General features: G+C 46.1%; 1 protein-coding gene across 1 annotated transcript in view; it reads right to left on the bottom strand.

Moving 5' to 3' along the window:
• Window positions 1-16,244: 16,244 nt before the first annotated feature.
• Window positions 16,245-23,686, bottom strand: part of LOC125461558 (potassium voltage-gated channel subfamily KQT member 2) — a 283,167-nt gene continuing 275,725 nt past the window's right edge. Inside the window, exon 16 of the mRNA XM_059652710.1 lies at window positions 16,245-16,647. Coding sequence (XP_059508693.1) covers window positions 16,615-16,647 — 33 coding nt within the window. The 3' untranslated portion in view covers window positions 16,245-16,614. The remainder of the gene's footprint in view (window positions 16,648-23,686) is intronic.

Here is a 23,686-nt window from a genome sequence, read left to right as displayed (position 1 = left end):
ATCCGATCAAGATCCTGTTGTGCTCTGAGGTAACCTTCTTCGCTGTCCATTACACATCCAATTTTGGTGTCATCTGCAAACTTACTAACCATACCTCCCTATGTTCACATCCAAACCATTTCTATAAATGACAAAAAGCAATGGACCCAGCATCGATCCCTGTGGCACACCACTGGTCACAGGCTTCCAGTCTGAAGAGCAGCCCTCCATCAACCGTCCTATTTTTCCTACCTTTGAGCCACTTCTGTTTAAGGTGGCAAATTGGCACAGGGGTTAGCACTGCTGCCTCACAGTGCCAAGGATATGCGTTCAATTTCACCCTCAAGCGACTGTCTGTGTGGAGTTTGCAGATTCTCCCCGTGTCTGCGTGGGTTTCCTCCCACAGTCCAGAGATGTGCAGGCTGGGCGGATTAGCCCTGTTAAATTGCCTGTAGTGTTCAGGGATGTGTAGCTTAGATGGGTTATAGGGGGATGGGTGTGGGTGGGATGCTCCAAGCGTCGGTACAGACTTGTGGGGCCAAAGGGCCTGTTTGCGCACTGTAGGAAGTCTATAATTCTGTACCCAAATAGCTAGTTCTCCTTGAATTCAATGGGATTGAACCAGTTTACCATGAGGGACCTTGTCAAATAACTTACAGAATTCCATATACATCATACCCATCACTCTGCCCTCATCAATCCTTTTTGTTACGGTGGCTCAGTGGTTCGCACTGCAGCCTCTCAGCGCCAAGGACCCGGGTTCGATTCCCGCCTCAGGCGACTGCCTGTGTGGAGTTTGCACATTCTCCCCGTGTCTGCGTGGGTTTCCTCTGGGTGCTCCAGTTTCCTCCCACAGTCCAAAGATGTGCAGGCTAGGTGGATTGGACATGCTAAATTGCCCATAGTGTTCAGGGTTATGACGTTATGGGGGGATGGGCCTGGATGGGATGCTTCAAGGGGCGGTGTGGACTTGTTGGGCCGAAGGGCCTGTTTCCACACTGTAGGGAATCTAATCTAATCTAAAATCTAATTCAAAAAAACTCAATTAAGTTAGTGTCACATGATTTCCCATGCACAAAGTCACATTGACTATCCCTACTCAGTCCTTGTCTTTCTAAGTACTTGGAAATCCTGTCCCTCAGGATTCCCTCCAACAACCTGCCCACCACCGATGTCAGGCTCACCGGTCTATAGTTCCCTGGCTTTTCCTTACCACCTTTCTTAAATAGGGGCACCGTGTTAGCCAGCCTTCAGTCTTCCAGCATCTCACCTGTGACTGTTGACGTTACAAATATCTCAGCCAAGGGCCCAGCAATCTCTTCCCCAGCTTCCCACAGAGTTCTAGGGTACACCTGAACAGGTCCCAGGGATTTATCAACCTTTATGCGTTTTAAGCCGTTCAGCACCTCCTCCTCTGTGATAGGGATACTTTTCAAAACATGGTTGTTTATTTTTTCACATTCCCTGTCTTTCACACCCTTGTCCATAGTAAACACTGATGCAAAATGCCTGTTTAGTATCTCCCTCCTCTCCTGCAATTCCACACATAGGCGGCCTTGCTGATCTTTAAGGGTCCCTATTCTCTCCCGACTTACCCTTTAGCCCCTAATATATTTATAAAATGCCTTTGCATTCTCTTTAACCCCATTTGCAAAGGCTATTTCATGTCCCTTTTTGCTTTCCTGACTTCCCTCTTAAGTATGATCTTATTGCATTTATATTCTTCTTGGGATTCACTCGATCTTTGCTGACATCTGCCTGCCAGTTTTGTTTTTGACCAAAATCTCAACTTCTCTCATCATCCAGCATTCCCTACACCTACTGGCCTTGCCCTTCTCCCCAACAGGGACATACTGTCTCTGGACTCTCATTATTGAAGGCTTCCCATTTTCTGGCCATCCCTTTTACCTGCAAACATCCATCCCCAGCCAACTTGTGGAAGATCTTACGTAATACCATCACAACTGGCCTTCCTCCAATTTAAAACTTTAAATTTTGGATCCGGTTCACGCTTTTCCATCACTATTTTAAAACTAATATAATTATGGTCATTGTCACCTGCCTTGCCTTATTTCCCAAGAGTAGATCAAAGTTTGCACCTTCTCCAATAAGAATGTCCACATATGTTTTGAGTCTTTTCTATTTCACTTTAAATTGTATCGCTGATACAATCACTAATCCAGTATGCCATTCCCTCATCCCTGCCTCTCCTTCCCTTTCATTCTGTTCTTTTATCACAGAACCGCAGAATCCCTATAGTGAAACCCCAACTTTTACAGATGCGCCACAGAAAACATACCGTCTGGGTGCATAACAGCCTGGTAGGGAAACCTCTGTGCCCAGGACTATAAGAAACTACAGAAGGTTCTGTGTATAGCCCAGACCATCACAGAAGCCAACCTCGCATCCACGGAATCCATTTATACTTCTCGTTGCCGCGGAAAGGCTACCAACATCATCAAAGACACTTCCCACCCCAGGAATGCTCTCCTACAACCTCTTCCATTAGGTAGAAATTACAGACGCTTGAACCCACGCACCAACAGGCTCAAGAACCGTTTCTTCCCTGCCGTTATTAGACCACTGAATGGACTTTCTAACTTCAAATAATGTGGATATTGTTAATATTGAGCTTGCTTCACTCACATTTTATGCAGCTGTAATCTGTATGCCCCACTCTGTCTAACCACCCTATTATCTGTTTTTCCTGCTTACTGTGATCTGCCTGCACTGCTCGCAAAACAAAGCCTTTCACTGTACTTAGGTACATGTGACTATAATAAATCAATCCAAATTAAATCAGTGTGGCCCCTCTTCTTACCCACCTACCCGCCCTACCCTTGCCACTCACCAATCCCCACTACCCCCTACCTGCATCCAACTGATCACCAGCCCCCTACCTTTCCCCAACCACACCCATTCTCCCTCCTACCTCCTTGATCCATCGCAACCTATCCATTTTCTCTCCTAACCGTCTCACCCATTCCACTGACTGTCACCATTCCCTACTTGCATTCACCTATCACTATCCCGCCCACCTTTCCCCAGCCACACCCCTCCACTCTCTATTTATCTCCCAGCTCCCTTTACCCTACACATTTCTGAAGAAGAATCCCGACCCGACAACGTCAGCTTTCCTTCTCCTCTGATGCTGCCAGGCCTGCTGTGTTCCTTCAGCTCCATACTGTGTTATCTCTGACTCCAGCATCTGCAGTTCTTTCTATCTCCGAGTGTGGAAATAGACCGCTTGGTCTAAGACCATCCTACTCTTACCCATCAACCCACTCCACCAACCCTAACTCTAATCCTATATTTCCCATGGCTAATCCACCCAGACACATGTTATGTCCCACTCTATCCTCTCTCTAGGGGCTATTAATTTCCAAGATAACCATAGATAATAGGAACTGCAGATGCTGGAGAATCCGAGATAACAAAGTGTGGAGCTGGGTGAACACGGCAGGCCTAGCAGCATCTAGGAGCACAAAAGCTGACGTTTCGGATCTAGACCCCTCATCAGAAAAGGGGGAAGGGGAGAGGGTTCCGAAATAAATAGGGAGAGGGTGGAGGCGGACAAGAGAGTTGCAGTGGGGAGCCGTCTCCCCCTCCCTCTTTTATGATGAAGGGTCCAGGTCTGAAACGTCAGCTTTTGTGCTCCTAAGATGCTGCTTGGCCTGCCGCGTTCATCCAGCTCTAGACTTTGTTATCCAAGTTAACCATAGTTTGTCTCCAGTTAACAAATGCTCTCACCAGAATCCCAGCTCAAAGCCCCTTACTTAAACCCCAGTGTTCCAGACAATTCGTAATCCTGTCTGTGAATGTCAGGTTTGTGAAAGGCATTTGTGGTAATGCTCCTCCTATGGTTCCGCCACTTTCAGCTCAATCAATAAAGTGTTGAAATAAAACATGATGTGGAGGTGCCAGTGTTGGACTGAGATGGACAAGGTCAGAAATCACATGACACCAGGTTATAGTCCAACAGAGCATAGAACAGTACAGGCCCTTCGGCCCACGCTGTCGTGCCAACCTATTATCCCACTAAGATCTATCTACCCTGCACACCCTACATTTTATTATCCTCCATGTGCCTATCCAAGAGTCGCTTAAATGTCCCTAATGTGTCTGACTGTACTACCACTGCCAGCAACGCATTCCATGCACCCACCACTCTCTGTGTAAAGAACCTACCTCTAACATCTCCCCTATACTGCCCTCCAATCACCTTAAAATTATGCCCCCTCGTAACAGTCATTGCCACCCTGGGAAAAAAAGCCTATGGCTATCCATTCTATCTATTCATCTCATCATCTTGTATACCTCTATCAAGGCACCTCACATCCTTCTTCGCTCCAATACAGAACAGGTTTATTTGTATTCACAAGACATGAGTCAGGAGTGTGATGGAAAACTGTTTTCTTGCTTGGATGAGTGTAGCACCAACAACACTCAAGAAGCTCATCCAGGACAGAGCAGCCCGCTTGATTGGCACCACATCCATAATTATTCAGTCATTCCACCATAGCAGCAGGGTGTGCCATCGATACGATGTACTGCAGAAATTTGCCAAAAATCCTCAGGCAGCATGTGCAAACCCATGTCCACTTCTATGCAGAAGGACAAGGGCAGCAGATACACCTGCAAGTTCCCCTGTAAGTCATTCACCATCCTGACTTGGAAATATAACACTGTTCCTTCAGAGTCGCTGGGTCACAATCCTGGAACATCAGTGATGTCGATAGTGCAGATTTCAGGGATGGTGATGCAACTGAATGTCAAGTAGGTTTGGGGGGGTGCGCAGTGGTTAATTTGTCCCTTTTTGGAGATGGGCATTGTGTGGTGAGAATGTTCCTTACCATTCATGAGTGTGAGAAGAAGAGAATTTCAAGAAATGGTGAACAGAATATCCCAGGCTTGTATCTGGGAGAAATCTAAATGTTGAGATGGAGAGAGGACTGAAAGACATGAGGTAATTCACTTTTTTGAAGCCCTGAGAAATATTAAGTTAGTGATGAAGATGCTCTGATGACCTTTGAGAGTTTGAAGGTAAGTGTATGATGAACACAAACTTAGCCCAAAATTATAGAAATGAAGCATTAGCATAATTACTCGATCTTCTACATTCTTCCTCTGACTAACCTTGGCCAATTATTGTATTTCGCTGTACTTTTTGGATTATTTCAATACTTCAAATTGCATTAAGCACAGCCGGAAAAATCTTTCTTAATGATTGTTTCAGTTGCAGTGATGCATTTCAGAACTGTCGCGTCAGTAATCTACTGTTAATGACAGAAGATATGAATGCATTTCCTTCCGCCAATCTTCTATCTCCAGCTACATTTCTGACAGTTTCCATTAAGTTATATTTAACCATGAACAGACAGCCTCTTGGTCAAGTCATTGTCATTCAATTGTTCAAATCCACTCTTGGTAAATCATGAATCTGACCACCGCTCCTTGATATTTTGCCCATTATTGACATCTGGTCCCTTATTCCAGACACCCAGCTTTGGGCTCTCATCTGCTCTCACAGCTGCACAGTAATCAGACCTGACACATTTAAACATTATTACTTAATTGTCTCATTTCTGTGTTTTATGCTCATTTTGCCAATCTCTCTCTCTCTCTCTCTCTCTCTCTCTCCCCCCGCCCCGCTCTCTTTCTCCCTCCTCAGCTGATGTTGTCAAGTATAAATTGGTCACTCACTTATTGTCATCACTTCCTCGATGTTAATGTCAGTTGAGTTTAGCAATCTTCATTTTGTCGGTTGCATTCTGTCTTCAAAGTCAAAGGTTTGGGAACTCAGTTCCTGCCCCATTTTCCTGACAGATACATTAGTGAGGAGGCAGGGCTGCGTAGGCAGAGGGACAGGATATACTTTTATTCTGACCTCTCCTTGTGAGTTAAAGTGGGCCCTTGTGCCTCAGATATCTATATTCTATATACACATGTATATCTATTCTGGGTGATCTGTTGACATTTCTTTCCCCTCTATGAAGGCTGTAAGGAAACCATTGAGATCCCTGATCCCTGCCATTCATTTGGCAATGTGTGTCCTAGCACTCCATGATGATCTTCAAATTGGTGTCTCCCGGATGCTGCACTTCATACCCATTCAGCAGGTCCCGAGGCTGATGAAAAGATTGCAGATCACCCCACCCCCACCAATTCTTCTCTGACTCAACAGTTACTATTTTGTCTGGCTCGTGTTGGCAAGTCCCAGCCTTGGGATCTAAGTCCCGGCTGGGCCAGTATAGTATGTGTTTCCTCCTACAGGCTAAATGTGCGGGTCAGATGGCTTGCCCATGGGAAATGTGGGTTTGCCGGGGTAGGGTGGGAGTCTGGGTGGGATGCTCTTTGGAGATCCATTTAGTTCAGACCCAATGAGCTGAATGGCCCCTCTCTGCACTGTAGGGACACTACAGTTTCTCAGCCTCTCTTCTGATGACATTGTGATTTGTAGCTTCTCTACTTGAAAGTTAGAATTGAACCCGGTTCAGTGAGTGTTTAAAAATAATTGGATGGGAGCAGAAAGAAATCTAGCTACAAATGGAAAGTCGCCCAAAGAATACACTCTCTAATTAAAGCAACAATTTACATTTAAATACCACCTTTCATGTCAGAAAAGAATCTGAGGCTCCCACAAGTGTTTGTCAGGCAAAGTGTGATATCACCATGAGCCACACAAGGGGATATGAGGAAAGGTTGGTGTTTCCCCATGTTCCCATTTCTGTTTAAGTTGATAGGGCTCCTCACTGTTATGCATGTGTTCGGCAGGATAGATGCAGGAAGATTGTTTCCACTTGTGGCAGAACCCAAACAAGGGGCTATGAATGCAAGATAATTAATCATAAATCCAACAGGAAAACAAAAAGGAATGTCCTTATCCAATGAGGTGGTTGGAAGTGTGGAATTCTCCACTACAGGAAGTGCTTGGGGTAAATGATTGAGACAATTTCAGAAAGAGCCTAGAGAAGTACGTGAGCAAAAAGAGAACAGAAAGAGAGGCTGACGGGCTGACAGCTGGTTGGAGGCGTACATACCTCAAAGGAAGATGGTTGTGGTTGTGGGAGGCCAGTCATCACAGCTTCAGGGCATCCCTGCAGGAGTTCCTCAGGGTGGTGTTCTAGGCCCAACCAGCTTCAGCTGCTTCATCAATGACTTTCCCTCCATCATAAGGTCAGAAGTGGGAATGTTCACTGATGATTGAGCAATGGTCAACACAGTTTACCTCTCTGCAGGCATCGATGCAGTCCATGTTCCAACACAGCAAGACCTGGACAGTATTCCAGTCTTGCTGATAAGTGGCAGTGGCGGAGGAGTAGGTTTCCCATGCTGGACTCACCTGCTCCGACAACTTTTCTTTCTCTTGATCTTACTTACCTTGTCCTGAGCTTAGCCGGCATCGGCAGCAGCAAGAGCCCAGTGCATGGACCTCAACTATCCCGAGCTGGGCCCAGAGCGTGGACCTCGAGCAGGCCCAGTGCAGAGGAGACTGAGTCCCCACTTACAGTTCCAAAGCAAGCACAGGACCTGGAATTGGTGGCTGCTACTTGCGCAGAGGTGACATTGGCGAGATAGGCCCAGTGACAAAAGATGGCGCCAGGCAATCGGTGACTTCGTTGCCGGTTGTGCCTGGCGCTAACGGCGATGAAGTGGTGATGGAACGGCATCGTGACAATATCGATGAGGTGGGCCCGGCAGCCGGTTGTTCTTCTGATGTTGTTTGGTCCAGCGCAGGCAGCAGTGAGGCAGTGGCAGGGGGACATCAGCCCAGCAGGGCCTGAGGTTCGGTGATTTCGATGTTGGTTGGAGCCTGTGCAAATGGTGGAAAAGTGGTGGTACAGGAATGGCAGTGCGGGCGCCATTGATGATGATGAGCTGGCTCAGGGCGGCTGGACTGTCTTCAAGGAATATCTTCCTTTTTTGCCTCCTTCTTAAATTATTCAAAATGACACCATTTCACGGTGATGAATGAATACTTTTCACTGTATTTTATTGCATTCTTACTGTAAAATACAGGTGACAATAATATCAAAATCAAACTTCAGCAGCGTCCATGCCACAAAAATGCCAGGTAATGATGATCTCCAAAAAGACAGAATCTAACCATCACCCCTTCACATTCAATGGCATTACAATTCCTCAATCCTCCACTGTTAATATCCGGAACGTTACCATTGACCACGCACTAGCCATAGATGTACTGAGGCTACAAGAGCAGGTCGCAGGCTGGGAATCCTGCAGCTAGTAACTTGTCTCCTGATTCACCACTGCAAGGCACAAGTCTAGAGTGAAATGGAACACTCCCCACTTGCCTGGATAGATGTAGCTCCAACGACACTCAAGCAGTTCACATGATTGGCACCTCATATACCACGCACATCTATTCCTTTCACCACCTATGCCTCTACTGCATTTCCAGGCAGTGCAACCCATACCCTAACTACTCATTGTATGAGCAACCTTTTCCCTCATTTCACCCTTGCTACTTTTGCACATCGCTTTAAAACTGTGTCCTCTCGTTTATTAGACTATAAGACCATAATACATAGGAGTGGAAGTAAGGCCATTCGGCCCATCAAGTCCACTCCGCCATTTAAATCATGGCTGATGGGCATTTCAACTCCACTTCCCTGCACTCTCCCCGTAGCCCTTGATTCCTTCTGAGATCAAGAATTTGTCAATCTCTGCCTTGAAGGCATCCAACGTCCCGGCCTCCACTACACTCTGTGGCAATGAATTCCACAAGCCCACCACACTCTGGCTGAAGAAATGTCGTCTCATTTCAGTTTTAAATTTACCCCCTCTAATTTTAAGGCTGTGCCCATGGGTCCTAGTCTCCTCGCCTAATGGAAACAACTTCCTAGCGTCCACCCTTTCTAAGCCATACATTATCTTGTAAGTTTCTATTAGATCTCCCCTCAACCTTCTAAACTCTAATGAGTACAATCCCAGGATCATTAGCCATTCATCATACGTTAAACCTGCCATTCCAGGGATCATCCGTGTGAATCTCCGCTGGACACGCTCCAGGGCTAGTATGTCCTTCCTGAGGTGTGGGGCCCTAAATTGGACACAGTATTCTAAATGGGGCCTAACTAGAGCTTTAAAAAGCCTCAGAAGCACATCGCTGCTTTTATATTCCAACCCCCTTGAGATAAACGACAACATTACATTCGCTTTCTTAATTACAGACTCGACCTGCAAGTTAACCTTTAGAGAATCCTGGACCAACACTCCCAAATCCCTTTGTACTTCTGCTTTGCGAATTTTCTCACCATTTAGAAAATAGTCCCTGCCTGTATTCTTTTTTCCAAAGTGCAAAACCTCACATTTACTCACATTGAATTTCATCAGCCATTTCCTGGACCACTCTCCTAAACTGTCTAAATCTTTCTGCAGCTTCTCCACCTCCTCAGTAATACCTGCCTGTCCACCTATCTTCGTATCATTGGCAATCTTCGCCAGATTGCCCCCAGTCCCTTCATCCAGATCATTAATATATAAGGTTAACAGCTGTGGCCCCAACACTGAACCTTGCAGGACACCACTCGTCACCGGTTGCCATTCCGAAAAAGAGCCTTTTATCCCAACTCTCTGCCTTCTGTCAGACAGCCAATCCTCAATCCAAGCCAGTAGCTCACCTCGAACACCATGGGCCCTCACCTTGCTCAGCAGCCTCCCGTGAGGTACTGTATCAAAGGTCTTTTGGAAGCCTAGATAGCTAACATCTACTGGGTTTCCCCGTTCTAACATACTTGTTACCTCTTCAAAGAATTCTAACAGGTTTGTCAGGCACGACCTCCCCTTACTAAAACCATGCTGACTTGTTTTAATCTGACCCTGCACTTCACGGAATTTAGAAATCTCATCCTTGACAATGGATTCTAGCATTTTACCAACTACTGAGGTTAGGCTAATTGGCCTATAATTTTCCATCTTTTGCCTTGATCCTTTCTTAAACAAGGGGGTTACAACAGCAATTTTCCAATCATCTGGGACTTTCCCTGACTCCAGTGACTTTTGAAAGATCACGACCAAAGCCTCCACTATTTCCTCAGCCACCTCCCTCAGAACTCTAGGATGTAGCCCATCGGGGCCAGGAGATTTAGCAATTTTTAGACCCTTTAGCTTTTCTAGCACTTGCTCTTTTGTAATGCCTACCGTACTCAACTCTGCCCCCTGGCTTTCCCTAATTGTTGGCATTCTACTCATGTCTTCCACTGTGAAGACTGACGCAAAGTACTTATTAAGTTCTTCAGCTACTTCCTTATCTCCCATCACTAGCCTTACAGCATCAATTTGGAGCAGCCCAATATCTACTTTTGCCCCTCGTTTGTTTCTTATGTATTGAAAGAAGCTTTTACTATCATTTCTAATATTACTAGCTAGCCTACCTTCATATTTGATCCTCTCCTTCCTTATTGCTCTCTTTGTTATCCTCTGTTTGTTTTTGTAGCCTTCCCAATCTTCTGATTTCCCAGTGCTCTTGGCCACTTTATAGGCTGTTTCTTTTTCTTTGATATATTTCCTGACTTCCTTTGTCAGCCATGGCTGTCTAATCCCACCCCGGATAATCTTTCTTTTCTTTGGGATGAACCTCTGTACTGTGTCCTCAATTACACCCGGAAACTCCTGCCGTTGTTGGTCTATTGTCTTCCCCACTAGGCTCTGCTTCCAGTCGATTTTTGTCAATTCCTCTCTCATGCCCCTGTAATTACCTTTATTTAACTGTAACACCATTACATCCGATTTTGCCTTCTCTCTTTCAAACTGCAGACTGAATTCTACCATATTATGATCGCTGCCTCCTAAGTGTTCCCTTACTTTAAGGTCTTTTATAAAGTCTGGCTCATTACATAGCCTTAAGTCCAGAATAGCCTGCTCCCTTGTGGGCTCCATCACAAGCTGTTCCAAAAAGCCATCCTTTCATGATCCTTTTACGAACAGGAACAGCCTCTCCCTGTGTACTCTGCCCAGGCGGCTCATGATATTGAAAACGTCGAGCTAATCTCCCTCTCAGCCTTCGTTTCTCCAAGGGGCACAGTTGCAACTTCTTCAATCCGTCTCCATCACTGAAGTTTCTTATTCCTGGAACCTTTCTAGTAAATCATTTCTGCGTTCTCTCCAATGTGTTTGCATCTTTTCTAAAATGGGGCACCCACAACTGCATGCAATCATCCAGCTGAGGTCTAGCAAGTGTCTTAAACAAATTCAACAAGATCCTGTTCCTCCTGTACTTTATGCCTCTATTAAAAAAGCCAAGGACACAGTGTGCTATTTTATTGCTCGCTCCACCTGTCTTGGCACCATCAATGATCAGTGCACATACACACCTGGGTTTCTGTCCTCTTGCACTTCCAATTTTATCGCTGTGCTTGTTAATCTACGTTATCATCCAATCTGGTAATGGTTTTATTTTAAAATTGTCATCCTCCTTTTCAAAACCCATCAACAATGGAAGCAAGACATGATTTCATCTGCCAGGATAAGTGGGTTTACAGACAGACTGAAGGTTTAATGTGAACTCTGGCCATTCAGGGAATATAATGCAGAGCAAGTGTGCCTAAATTACCTGCCCTGAAATTGAAGGGAACCAGGAAGCAAAAGTGTGGCTTGTAAATGGTGCATGGCCCATTACAGAGCACTGGTTACAACCTCATGCCAGATGCTGAAGATTTGCAGAATCTGTGTAATTATCGCTTATGTGGGCAGATAGAGTAAGCTGCCTAAATTCTTCCTGTAGTTTAATAATTACTGAGCATCAGTTTCATTAGGCACTGCAGAGTTACCATGAAACAGGCAGGAGTCAGGTGTGGTTCAGTGGGTGGTTGCTGCAGTTCTGAGACAGGAAGGCATGGGATTACAGCCCACATTGTGATTTCAGCATCTAACTGAACCAGTACTCCCTGGGAAAGAACTACTTTATTGTGAGATGTGAGGTTTCATATAAAAACTCAAGCTGAGAGAACCGTAAGCTTTCACAGGTGGATGTCTAATATCCGGTGGCATGGTTTTAAAGAATAGCAGGGAATTTCTCCCTAGTTTCTCCCTCAATATTTATCCCTTCACCATCACTAAAACATGCTGTTATCAGATTGTTGTTTTATAACGTCTTGCTTTGCGCATTTTTCTTAATGTATCTTCAGCATTATTGATCACCAAAGCCAGTAGACTTCAAAATGTATTTCACTGGCTGTACAGTGCTCAAGATTGTGAAAGTCTTTGTTGTTTTTGGAAAAACTGTAAGCTTTGATGTGAATGCCTTCTCTGTATCCTGACATTTGTGTGTTCATGTTCTTTCAGCTTGGTGCTCTCTCTGACCTTGTTTATGGATAATGTTAGCTTCACTACAGGATTGAAGATTTTGGCCTTTTGGACGTCCATGTTGCCTATTTTATTGTGGGAATTAATTCTTTGAACATTTTGCCCTATGTATTCTTCAATAGTCCGAAGGAAGATCCATGCAGACAATTAATTTTTCATCCAGTAGTCACTCAACGATCAAAAAGAGAGAGAGAAAGGCTGCCTGGTTAAAATCTAATTAAACTTGCTATGTTTGACAAGTTCAGATTTAGTACGGTCACAGTGGTTTGACCAGAGAAGATTAACCGAAGATTAAAGAAATCCTCATGACGTAAAGATGTTGGAACATATTGAAAATTTTCCAGTGATAAGCCAGAGCAAGCAATAGATCCTCAAATAATTAATGGCAAGATGTCGGGACGGAGCATGAGTTCACTTTACAAAACAATCCATGAACCTTGGAGCACAAGGTGAGCATCTGGATGATTTATGGTGCAGGAGGAACTGCATAGAACCTGACAAAGATAAGCGAAAATAAGAGTACAAGTAATTCTGTTGCAGCTAAATAAAGTTATTGTTGTAAGACAGAGCTTGATAGGGAATAGCAGGGAGGGGCATGGGGAGGCAGTTGGTCTGTGGCATTATTTCTAGACTATTAATCCACAGACCCAGGTAATGTTCTGGGGATGACACAACGTGGAGCTGGAGGAGCATGACACACCAGGCAGCATCAGAGGAACAGGAAAGTTGATGTTTCGGTTCAGGACCCTTCTTCATTTTTTCTGAAAAAGGATCCTGGCCCGAAACGTCAGCTTTCCTGTTCCTTGGATGCTGCCTGCCGTGCTGTGTTCATCCAGTTCCACACTGTGTTACCTCCGACTCCAGCATCTGCAGCTCTTACTATCTGTAATGTTCTGGGGACCTGGGTTGAATCCTGCCGCAGCAGATGGTGGAATTTGTCTCAATAATTAATTTTTTTTAATCTCTGGAATTAAAGTGATCTTGAAACCTTTGTTGCTTGCCAATAAAAGCCAATCTGGTTCACTTAAGTCCGCGAGGGAAGGAAACTGCCATCCTTACCTGGTTTGGGCGTACATGTAACTCCAGACCCACAGCAATGTGGTTGACTCTTATCTGCCCTCTGGGCAATTAGGGATGAACAATAAATGCTTTCTGACCAGTAACACCTTGATTCCATGAATGAATTTGAAAATAAAATAAAATTGTATGGGCATGTCAGCTTACTGCATTGTATGATCTGTTGTTAATGAGTAATGTCACTGCCACCATCCTCTTTAAGCTGAGGAAACTACAAGATCTACTTGATCTAATGTGGGAGATCGCAGCCTGGTCTAACTAGAAAACTCTGATGTCCCTTACCGAGGTACAGTTTATTGAATGTTAGTTGCAGGTTATATCGATACAATCAGCATTGTTACAGAGAATTGGAGGATGTCAGCACTCACTCCTTCAAGATTTCAAACTGTTCTGCCCAGAGATCCACACTGCATCAGCTAATGGCACTTATGGGCCTGAGGATTTGTCCAATTTCAAGCCCTCCAGAACTTCCAATACCTCTTCATCACCTATGTCAATCTGCTCAAGAACCTCAAAGTCCCTTTTCCCACATTCTGTATTTACAGCCTCTTTTTCCAAAGTAAAGACAGATGGACAATATTCACTTAACAGGCTGTCAATGTCCCCCAGCTCCACACATAGACTTTCCCCTACTCTTTTCCTGTTTATCTTTTTTCCACTGGATATACCTGTAGAATATCTTGGGAATCTCCCTAATCATACCCATTGTGTTTTTTCATTGAGGAGATGCATGGTCAGATGGCAAAAGGCTTGGGCAAAGAGGCAGGCTTGAGTAAGTGCCTTAAGGCACGAATAAGAGGTAGAAGGACAGACAGCTTCAGGATCTTTCAGAGATTGGAGCCATGACAAGTGAAGACTTGGCCAGTAAAAGTGGAGCGATTAGAATTAGGAATGCACAAGAATCCAGAATTTAAAGAGTGGGGCTGATGGTAGAACTTTGAAGGAGAATTAGCACATTTGAAAAAGCCTCACTATTTTGGGGCAAGATCCCCCATTATTTAAAGTTATCTTTGATGGACTGTGTGCAGAATGAAGCCCCCTGGACAATTTTAGATGGACCACATGTGGTTTCCACTGAGCTGGGAGGATTAAAATTGAGGCTTTTGTCAATATGACAAATGCAACTTATGTTCAACATGCCTTTGTTTGAATTTTGCTCATTCGCTAACGTCCTTTAAGGAAGGAAATCAGCTGTCTTTACCTGGCCTAGCCTATGCACGATTCCAAACCCACAGCAATGTGTTTGACTTAACAGCCCTCTGGGCAATTCGGGATGAGAAATAAATGTTGTTCCAGCCAGCAAGGCCCACTTTATATTAAAGAAATATATAAACTAATTCATACGTGTCTTCAACGCCCATTCCAAAATCTGTTCCCTAACCACTAAACCCATCCCTTTCCCAGCAACCCTCAGAGTTTAAATCAAACTGCTTGTAACATTGATGCACCCCCAATAAACCTCTGGAACTCTCTTCCTCACTCCCTCTTACAGATTTGTGAGAGGTTGGGTGGAACATGTTGACTTGGTTGGCCAGGTAGCCACAGTTTGGTGCTGATGCCATAGGTCCAATTCCCAAACCAGCTGTGGCCATTCATGAAGTCCAGCCTCCTGACCTTGCCCCGCGTTAGTGAATGTGCTTTTTTAAAATTCATCCACAAGATGTGGACAGCACTGTCTTGGCCAGCATTTATTGCCCATCTCTAATTGCCAAGAAGGCTTTTAAGAGTCAATCACATTGCTGTGGGTCTGGAGTCACATGTATGCCAGACCAGGTAAGGATTGCAATGTCCCTTCCCTAAAGGGCACCAGTGAATCAGGTGAGTTTCCCCCTAATCAACAACAGATTCATGGTCATCATAGATCGCACGGTGGCTCAATGGTTAGCACTGCTGCCTCACAGCATCAGGGACCCAGTTTTGATTTCACCCTTGAGCAGCTATGTGTATGGACTTTGCACATTCTCCCAGTGTTTCCATGTGTTTCCTCCGGTTTCCTCCCACAGTTCAAAGATATGCAGGTTGGGTGGATTGGCCATTGGAAATGTAGGGTTACAGGGATAGAGTAGGGGGTAGATCTAGGTGGGATGCTCTTTGGAGAGTTAGTGTAGACACGATGGGCCGAATTGCCTGCTTCCACAATATAAGGATTCTCTGATTATACTCTTATTTCCAGATTCTTATTGGACTCAAATTCCATCATCGGCCGTGGTGGGATTCAAACCATTCAGAACATTTCCTGGATTTCTGAATTAAGAGAACAGCGATAATATGACTAGGCCATCGCCTCAAGCTTTGTGTAAGTAACCATCGCTGTGTAATGAAGAGTTGTCTCTGGTCCTGATTCTGGCTTATTACCATTAACACTTTCAACAATGGGCATCTGCCTTAATATTGTCTTATGAGGTTTAATGTCTAATTTTACTTTGATCACACTCCTGCGAAGTAATTTAAGATGTTTTATTATATGAACAGCGCCTACATAAAGACCAATGGCAGTTTTTTGATGTCCTGTATGTTGATGGGATTCTATGTGATAAAGCTCCACCACTCCCCCAGTATTCATGTTTAAAATTTAATTGGTGTCTCTTTTCACTTTTAAATAAAGCTCCATACCATTCATGATCCAGGAAAGTGGCACCGACTTGTTGGTGCTGCCAGGGTTAATGAAATCTGGTATTTCAAAACAGAAACGCTACTTGTTTCCTGTTGGGGCTAACACCTGCAATTGCAAGATATTAGAAAAGAATTTAAACAGAATTTAAATGTCGCTATGCACGTCCACTATTTATGTTGGAAAAGAAATCAATAACATTGAATAACCATGAATATGAAACTACAGCAGCATCAACAGGATTCCTGGCTTAAACCCCACAGAACTGAAGGATACAGAAAACTCACGAGAAATATACATTTCCACTGAGAGAAGCAGCTGTGTATATCACACTCACCCCTGATGGTACAAAGTTCAAATTCCGTGACATGACATTTCACGAAGTGATCCAGGTTGACACTCAGAGTTCTGAAGAAAAGTCACTGGGCCCGAAATGTTAACTCTGCTCTATCTCCACAGATGATGGCAGACCTGCTGAATTTCTCCTGTAATTTCTGTTTTTCATCTGTTTCTGTTTCTGCTTTTGTTTGTTGCAGAACTTGAGCATCCGTAGTTCCTTGTTCTATTTTCTGAGGGCGTATTGCACTTCCGGATGAAACTTTAACCCGAGACCCTAGGTATCATCTCCAGTGAGTGCTAAAGATCTCCTGGTACTGTTTTGCAAAATAGCAGAGGTATTTATGGCTAGTTAACATGTGCCTGTGTAGAAAGGCAACAGCCAGTTTTCTCACAGCAATGCTCTATGGACAACAACCTGATAAATTATCAATTTCTTTTAATGATTTGGTTGAAGGGTGAATGTTGGTTACAGGGGAGTATCTATCTCCTCTCCCCCACCTCATCCCAAAACCAGCCCAGCTCATCCCCACCTCCCTAACCTGTTCTTCCTTCCACCTATGCCCTCCTTCGACCTCAAGCCCCACCCCCATCTCCTACCGACTGACCTCATCCCGCCCCCTTGATCTGTCTGTCCTCCCTGGACTGAACTATCTCCTCCCTACCCCCCTACCTACACTCGCCTTTACTGGCTCCATCCCCACCTCTTGAACTTGTCTGTCTCCTCTCCACCTATCTTCTCCTCGATCCATTTTCGATCTGCCTCCCCCCCTCCCTATTTATTTCAGATCGTCTTCCCCTGCCCCATTTCTGATGAAGAGTCTAGACCCGAAACATCAACCTTCCTGCTCCTAAGATGCTGCTTGGCCTGCTGTGTTCATCCAGCTCTACACCTTGTTGTCTCTTTATTTCAGTCATCATTTTTTTAACCAGCAATGCAGAGAGAGTAATTATGAGAACTGCAGATGCTGGAGAATCCAAGATAACAAAGTGTGAAGTTGGATGAACACTCTGATGAAGGGTCTAAGCCCGAAACGTCAGCTTTTGTGCTCCTGAGATGCTGCTTGGCCTGCTGTGTTCATCCAGCTTCACACTTTGTTATCTGATGCAGAGAGTAAACTTTGATTTGTATGGAAGAACAAAAAGAATCTCTCTCTCTCTCTCTCTCTCTCCCCTTCTCTCCTTTCTTTTTTCTGTTAGCATCTCAAAAATAATGTCCAATGGAAAAAGATATTTGGGAAGCAGTGTTCACTGAGAACGGAGGATTGGACAAATTAACTTGAAAACAGGACAGCAAGCTAAACAGACATGGATTCTGGTTTCACTCTCACAACTTAAAAACCCTGAGAACTTTTATCTTCCTGTTTGCGCTAGAGACCATCCCCTCCTTCTTTGTTAACTGATGGTTATGCACATGTGTTTTTATTATTTTTTCAAGGTTAGCACATAATAACATTCTTTTCTTTCACTCAGCCAATTGGAACTGGCTCCTGCATGTTGATCGAGTTTTAATGGAAGTACTATAACCAGGCACTAAAACAGAAATAAAACGCATTTATTGTGACCATTCAAGAAGGTTAGAAAGAAGGAAGTTCCTCATGCCTGATTATAACAAACAGATCATTTTGACTGCTCTAGACTTGAATGTAAGATCATAAAAAAATTAGGAGGAAAATGCTGTTCCATCTATCATATTCATTACAATACAACAAAACAACCTGTGTTTATGAGCTGAGAGATAATGGGAACTGCAGATGCTGGAGAATCCAAGATTACAAAGTGTGGAGCTGGATGAACACAGAAGGCCAAGCAGCATCTTAAGAGCACAAAAGCTGACGTTTCGGACCCTTCATCAGATGATGATGAGCTGCCTCTAATGGAGTCACGGCTTCATAGAAATGTTATCAGCCACAATATGACACTCAGTCATGTCAGAGGTGGTACCGTTTAGCACACAATTACTTCCTCCAAAACATTTATTTGCATAACAATGTTCCTCAAACTGTTGCCTGAGAGATATACATCGCTTACAGTTACTTTTCACATCAAATCTTTCATTGAGCAAATGCTCCGAGTTCCATGGATAGGGAAGCGGCAAACAGCAATAAGTGGAAGGGATCTGAGCAACTTCCTGAGAATGTGATCGGAAGTTTGGAGGAGGCTTTCAATGTGGAAGATTGAGAGAGATACTCACTCAGGGTTAAGGCCTGATTCAAAATGACACTGGTACAATGAACTACAAAAGTAGAACATTGAAGGCAGACAATGTGAAGGAATTCAGGAGATAATTAAAAATGTGTTTATTTACTGGGGTCCTTTCTGCAGCCGTGGAGGAAAATAAAATGCCGAGGGAGCCACCAAAGAGCAGGAGGTCTGTTATTGCATTGGATGATCACTATCGCATATGTTTATCTATATATTGACCATTTACCTGCTGCTGAGAATAGCTCAGAATCAACCCCACCAGAGTGAGCCTGGTGTCATCTAATGGCCCAGACGGGGTTCAGGTATCAGTCTTCCTTCTGAAAAACTAGGCTAAGCTATTTGAAGAGTAAAGGACTTATATTGAAATTACAGCTTTCATGATATCAGGATGCCCCACAGCACTTTACAACTAATAAAACATTTATAGTGTTTTAGTGCCCATCACCATCATTACTGCTGTCAGCAATCACTCACTAATGAGTCTGATTGTCCATTAATGGAATTCCGTCACTGCTCATGGGTTCTGTCAGTGTGGCTGATGAGCCTGATCCTAGGCCCACATCTCTCATCACACATTGGGTAGATGTTTGCAGATGGTGGAATTGGCCCTTGGTCTCGAGATTGTTTGTTTTTCTTTCTCCAGTTCCATTTCCATACTTCCTCTTGCCACTAGGTGTTATCATAGGACTAAGTCCCTTCATGCAGGAGTTTTCTCCAAGTCAGCTTCTCCTGAATGAGGGTCACCCATGCATTGACATCAATGATGCATTTCTTGAGGGAAGCCTCCAGGAGTCATTGAGTCATAGAGATTTTCAGCACAGAAACAGACCAATTTGTCCAACTCATCCATGCTGACCCGATATCCTAAATAAATCTATCCCCATTTGCCAGCATTTGCCCCATATCCCTCTAAACCCTTCCTATTCATCTACCCATGCAGATGTCTTTTCAATGTTGTGATTGTCCCAGCCTCCAGCACTTCCTCTGACAGCTCGTTCCATACTCGCACCACCCTCTGCATGAAAAAGTTGCCTCTCAGGTCCCTTTTAAATCTTTCCCCTCTCACTGTGAACCTATACCCTCTAGTTTTGGACTCCCCCACGCTGGGGAAAGAGACCTTTTTGATTACCCTATTCATGCCCTTCGTGATATTATAAACCTCAGTAAGATCATCCGTCAGCCTCTGATGTTCCAGGGAAAATAGCCCCAGTTTATTCAGCCTCTCCCAGCCTTTGAAGCATGCCCTTTGTCCTGCTCTTGTTCAAGCATCTGCATCAAGCTCGGTGAAGCTGATTCGCTTTGGTAGATGGAACTCAGGCTTCCTGAATGGCCAGTCCAGCGGAGTTGGTTTCAGGTGATGATGACCTTGATGCTGGTGCTGTTGGCTGCCTCAAGGATAGTGACGTTTGGACATCTGTCCTCCCAGGTGTTGCAGAGAATCCATCTCAAATAGCATTGATGGGACTTCTCAAGGGTCTAGAGATGGCATCTAAACATAGCCCGTGTTTCAGAGCCATATCGAACTGGCAGAAGGACAACTGCCTCAGATACATGGATCCTGGTATCAGTGCAGATGTCACAGTCATTGAAGACTCTCATCCCAAGGTGAAGGTGGTGCTCACAGACTGGACAAGGTGTTAGATTTGTCGTAATCACAACACCAATCTGATGAAGTGTCTAAGCCCGAAACGTCAGCTTTTGAGCTCCTGAGATGCTGCTTGGCCTGCTGTGTTCATCCAGCTTCACACTTTGTTATCTTGGATTCTCCAGCATCTGCAGTTCCCATTATTTCGGACCAATCTGCAAGCAACTGTTTTTTCCAACCATCCTGAACTGAAATAGTAATGGAGGATGAGGGATAGATACAGGCCAATCAGAAACAAAAACAGAAATTGCTGGAAAAGCTCTGAACTGAGGAAGAGTCTTCAGACCCCAATCATTAACTCTGACTTCTCTTCACAGATAATGCCAGACCTGCTGAGCTTTTCTAGCAACTTCTGCTTTTGTTGCCCCAGGATAACTCCCCTGCTCATCTTCCACCATCATTAAACAATCTGAAAGTTTTACCACTGCACTGCTTCTGGGGACTGAAAACATCTGTAAAACTTTGGGTGAGAAGTTTCCACAGATGGTGAAGACAGCAAGTGGCAAATTGTGATGACAAGGTGTAGAGGAAAGATGTATCAGAGATAATGGGAACTGCAGATGCTGGAGATTCCAAGATAATAAAATGTGAGGCTGGATGAGCACAGCAGGCCAAGCAGCATCTCAGGAGCACAAAAGCTGACGTTTCGGGCCTAGACCCTTCATCCTCTCTGATGAAGGGTCTAGGCCCGAAACGTCAGCTTTTGTGCTCCTGAGATGCTGCTTGGCCTGCTGTGTTCATCCAGCCTCACATTTTATTATCTGTAGAGGAAAGATACTGGGTTACACTTTCAAGGTAAAGTTAGTGGTCAACATTCTGGGCCAACCCACGCAGCCTGCACATCCCTGGCTAACCCACCTAGCCTGCACATCCCTGGCTAACCCACCCAGCCTGCACATCCCTGGCTAACCCACCCAGCCTGCACATCCCTGGCCAATCCACCCAGCCTGCACATCCCTGGCTAACCCACCCAGCCTGCGCATCCCTGGCTAACCCACCCAGCCTGCGCATCCCTGGCTAACCCACCCAGCCTGCACATCCCTGGCTAACCCACGCAGCCTGCACATCCCTGGCCAATCCACCCAGCCTGCACATCCCTGGCTAACCCACCCAGCCTGCGTATCCCTGGCTAACCCACCCAGCCTGCGCATCCCTGGTTAAACCACCCAACCTGCACACCCAGCCTGCACATCCCTGGCCAATCCACCCAGCCTGCACATCCCTGGCTAACCCACCCAGCCTGCGCATCCCTGGCTAACCCACCCAGCCTGCGCATCCCTGGCCAGACTGCACATCACTGGCCAATCCACCCAGCCTGCACATCCCTGGCTAACCCACCCAGCCTGCACATCCCTGGTTAAACCACCCAGCCTGCACACCCAGCCTGCACATCCCTGGCCAATCCACCCAGCCTGCACACCCAGCCTGCACATCCCTGGCCCATCCACCCAGCCTGCACATCCCTGGCTAACCCACCCAGCCTGCACACCCAGCCTGTACATCCTTGGCCAATCCACCCAGCCTGCACATCCCTGGCTAACCCACCCAGCCTGCACACCCAGCCTGCACATCCCTGGCCAATCCACCGAACCTGCACATCCCTGGCTAACCCACTCAGCCTGCACACCCAGCATGCACATCCCTGGCCAATCCACCCAGCCTGCACATCCCTGGCTAACCCACCCAGCCTGCACACCCAGCATGCACATCCCTGGCCAATCCACCTAGCCTGCACATCCCTGGCTAACCCACCCAGCCTGCACACCCAGCATGCACATCCCTGGCCAATCCACCTAGCCTGCACATCTTTGGACTGTGGGAGGAAACCAGAGCACCCGAAGGAAACCCACGCACACATGGGGAGAATGTTCAAACTCCACACAGACAGACACCTGAGGGTGGAATTCAACCTGGGTCCCTGGTGCTGTGAGGCAGCAGTGCTAAACACTGAGCCACTATGGAGACCCTTCCCTGGTAACTTCAGTGAGGGTGGGAATTGAATCCATTATATTGGTATCACTCTCTGCATGACAAATCAGCATTCCAGCCAGGAAAGTGCTCTTGAAATGTATTTTTATCCCACTGCAGGGAACCAGAGCTTCTCTCCAATAGAATGAGCTCCTTTGTGACAATTCTGGCTGAGTTATGCACACTGTCAGGTAGTTCAAATCGAGTCTTTAAACACCATTAACCTTTCTGAGGATCACCAGAGGCTGTTTCTGTGGGTTGTGCATCTCTCTAAGGTTCAGTTCGCCTGTCAAGCTGAGGAACATTCTCCAGTCAAATATCGAAACAACATGGAAACTAGGCAGGGGGATTCTATCCTCATCGGCTTTCTGGGATTAATTAGGAAACTAAACCTAATTGTTATTTCTGTGAATGTTGTAGTGTTGCCAATATCCAATTAAGACTCTGATATCCTCATCAGTCTCAAGTTCATTTAGTCCAGAGCTCAGCATTACTTTTAAAATGCCTAAACAAGAAAATTCTTGCTGAATTCAGGGTCTTAGTAGAGTAATTTTAGAGCACTGACCTTCCAACGGTGCGGCACTCCCTCAGCACTGATCGTCCAACAGTGCGACGTTCCCTCAGCACTGACCTCCCGACAGTGCCCACTCCCTCAACACTGACCCTCCGACAGTGCGGCGCTCCCTCAGCACTGACATGCCGACAGTGCGGCGCGCCCTCAGCACTGGCCCTCTTACAGTGCGGCGCTCCCTCAGCACTTACCCTCTGACAGTGCCCACTCCCTCAGCACTGACCCTCCGACAGTGCGGCGCTCCCTCAGCACTTACCCTCCGACAGTGCCCACTCCCTCAGCACTGACCCTCCAACAGTGCGGCGCTCCCTCAGCACTGACCCTCCGACATTGCGGCGCCCCCTCATTACTGATCCTCCGACAGTGCGGCGCTCCCTCAGCACTGACCTCCCGACAGTGCCCACTCCCTCAGCACTGACCCTCCAACAGTGCGGCGCTCCCTCAGCACTGACCCTCCAACAGTGCGGCACTCCCTCAGCACTGACCCTCCGAACGTCCCCACTCCCTCAGCACTGACCCTCCAACAGTGCCCACTCCCTCAGCACTGACCATCCGACAGTGCCTGCTCCCTCAGCACTGACCCTCCGACAGTGCCCACTCCCTCAGCATTGACCCTCCAACAGTGCGGCGCTCCCTCAGCACTGACCCACCGACAGTGCGGTACTCCCTCAGCACTGACCCTCCGACAGTGCCCACTCCCTCAGCACTGACCCTCCGACAGTGCGGCGCTCCATCAGCACTGACCCTCCGACAGTGCGGCGCTCCCTCAGCACTGACCCTCCAACAGTGCGGCACTCCCTCAGCACTGACCCTCCGAAAGTCCCCACTCCCTCAGCACTGACCTTCCAACAGTGCCCACTTCCTCAGCACTGACCATCCGACAGTGCCTGCTCCCTCAGCACTGACCCTCCGACAGTGCCCACTCCCTCAGCACTGACCCTCCAACAGTGCGGCGCTCCCTCAGCAC

Source organism: Stegostoma tigrinum, chromosome 19 (assembly GCF_030684315.1).
Source record: "Stegostoma tigrinum isolate sSteTig4 chromosome 19, sSteTig4.hap1, whole genome shotgun sequence".
NCBI classification, from domain to species: Eukaryota; Metazoa; Chordata; class Chondrichthyes; order Orectolobiformes; family Stegostomatidae; genus Stegostoma; species Stegostoma tigrinum.
The sequence above is the reverse complement of the archived record's forward strand: the minus strand, read 5'-3'. Positions and strand labels throughout refer to the sequence as shown.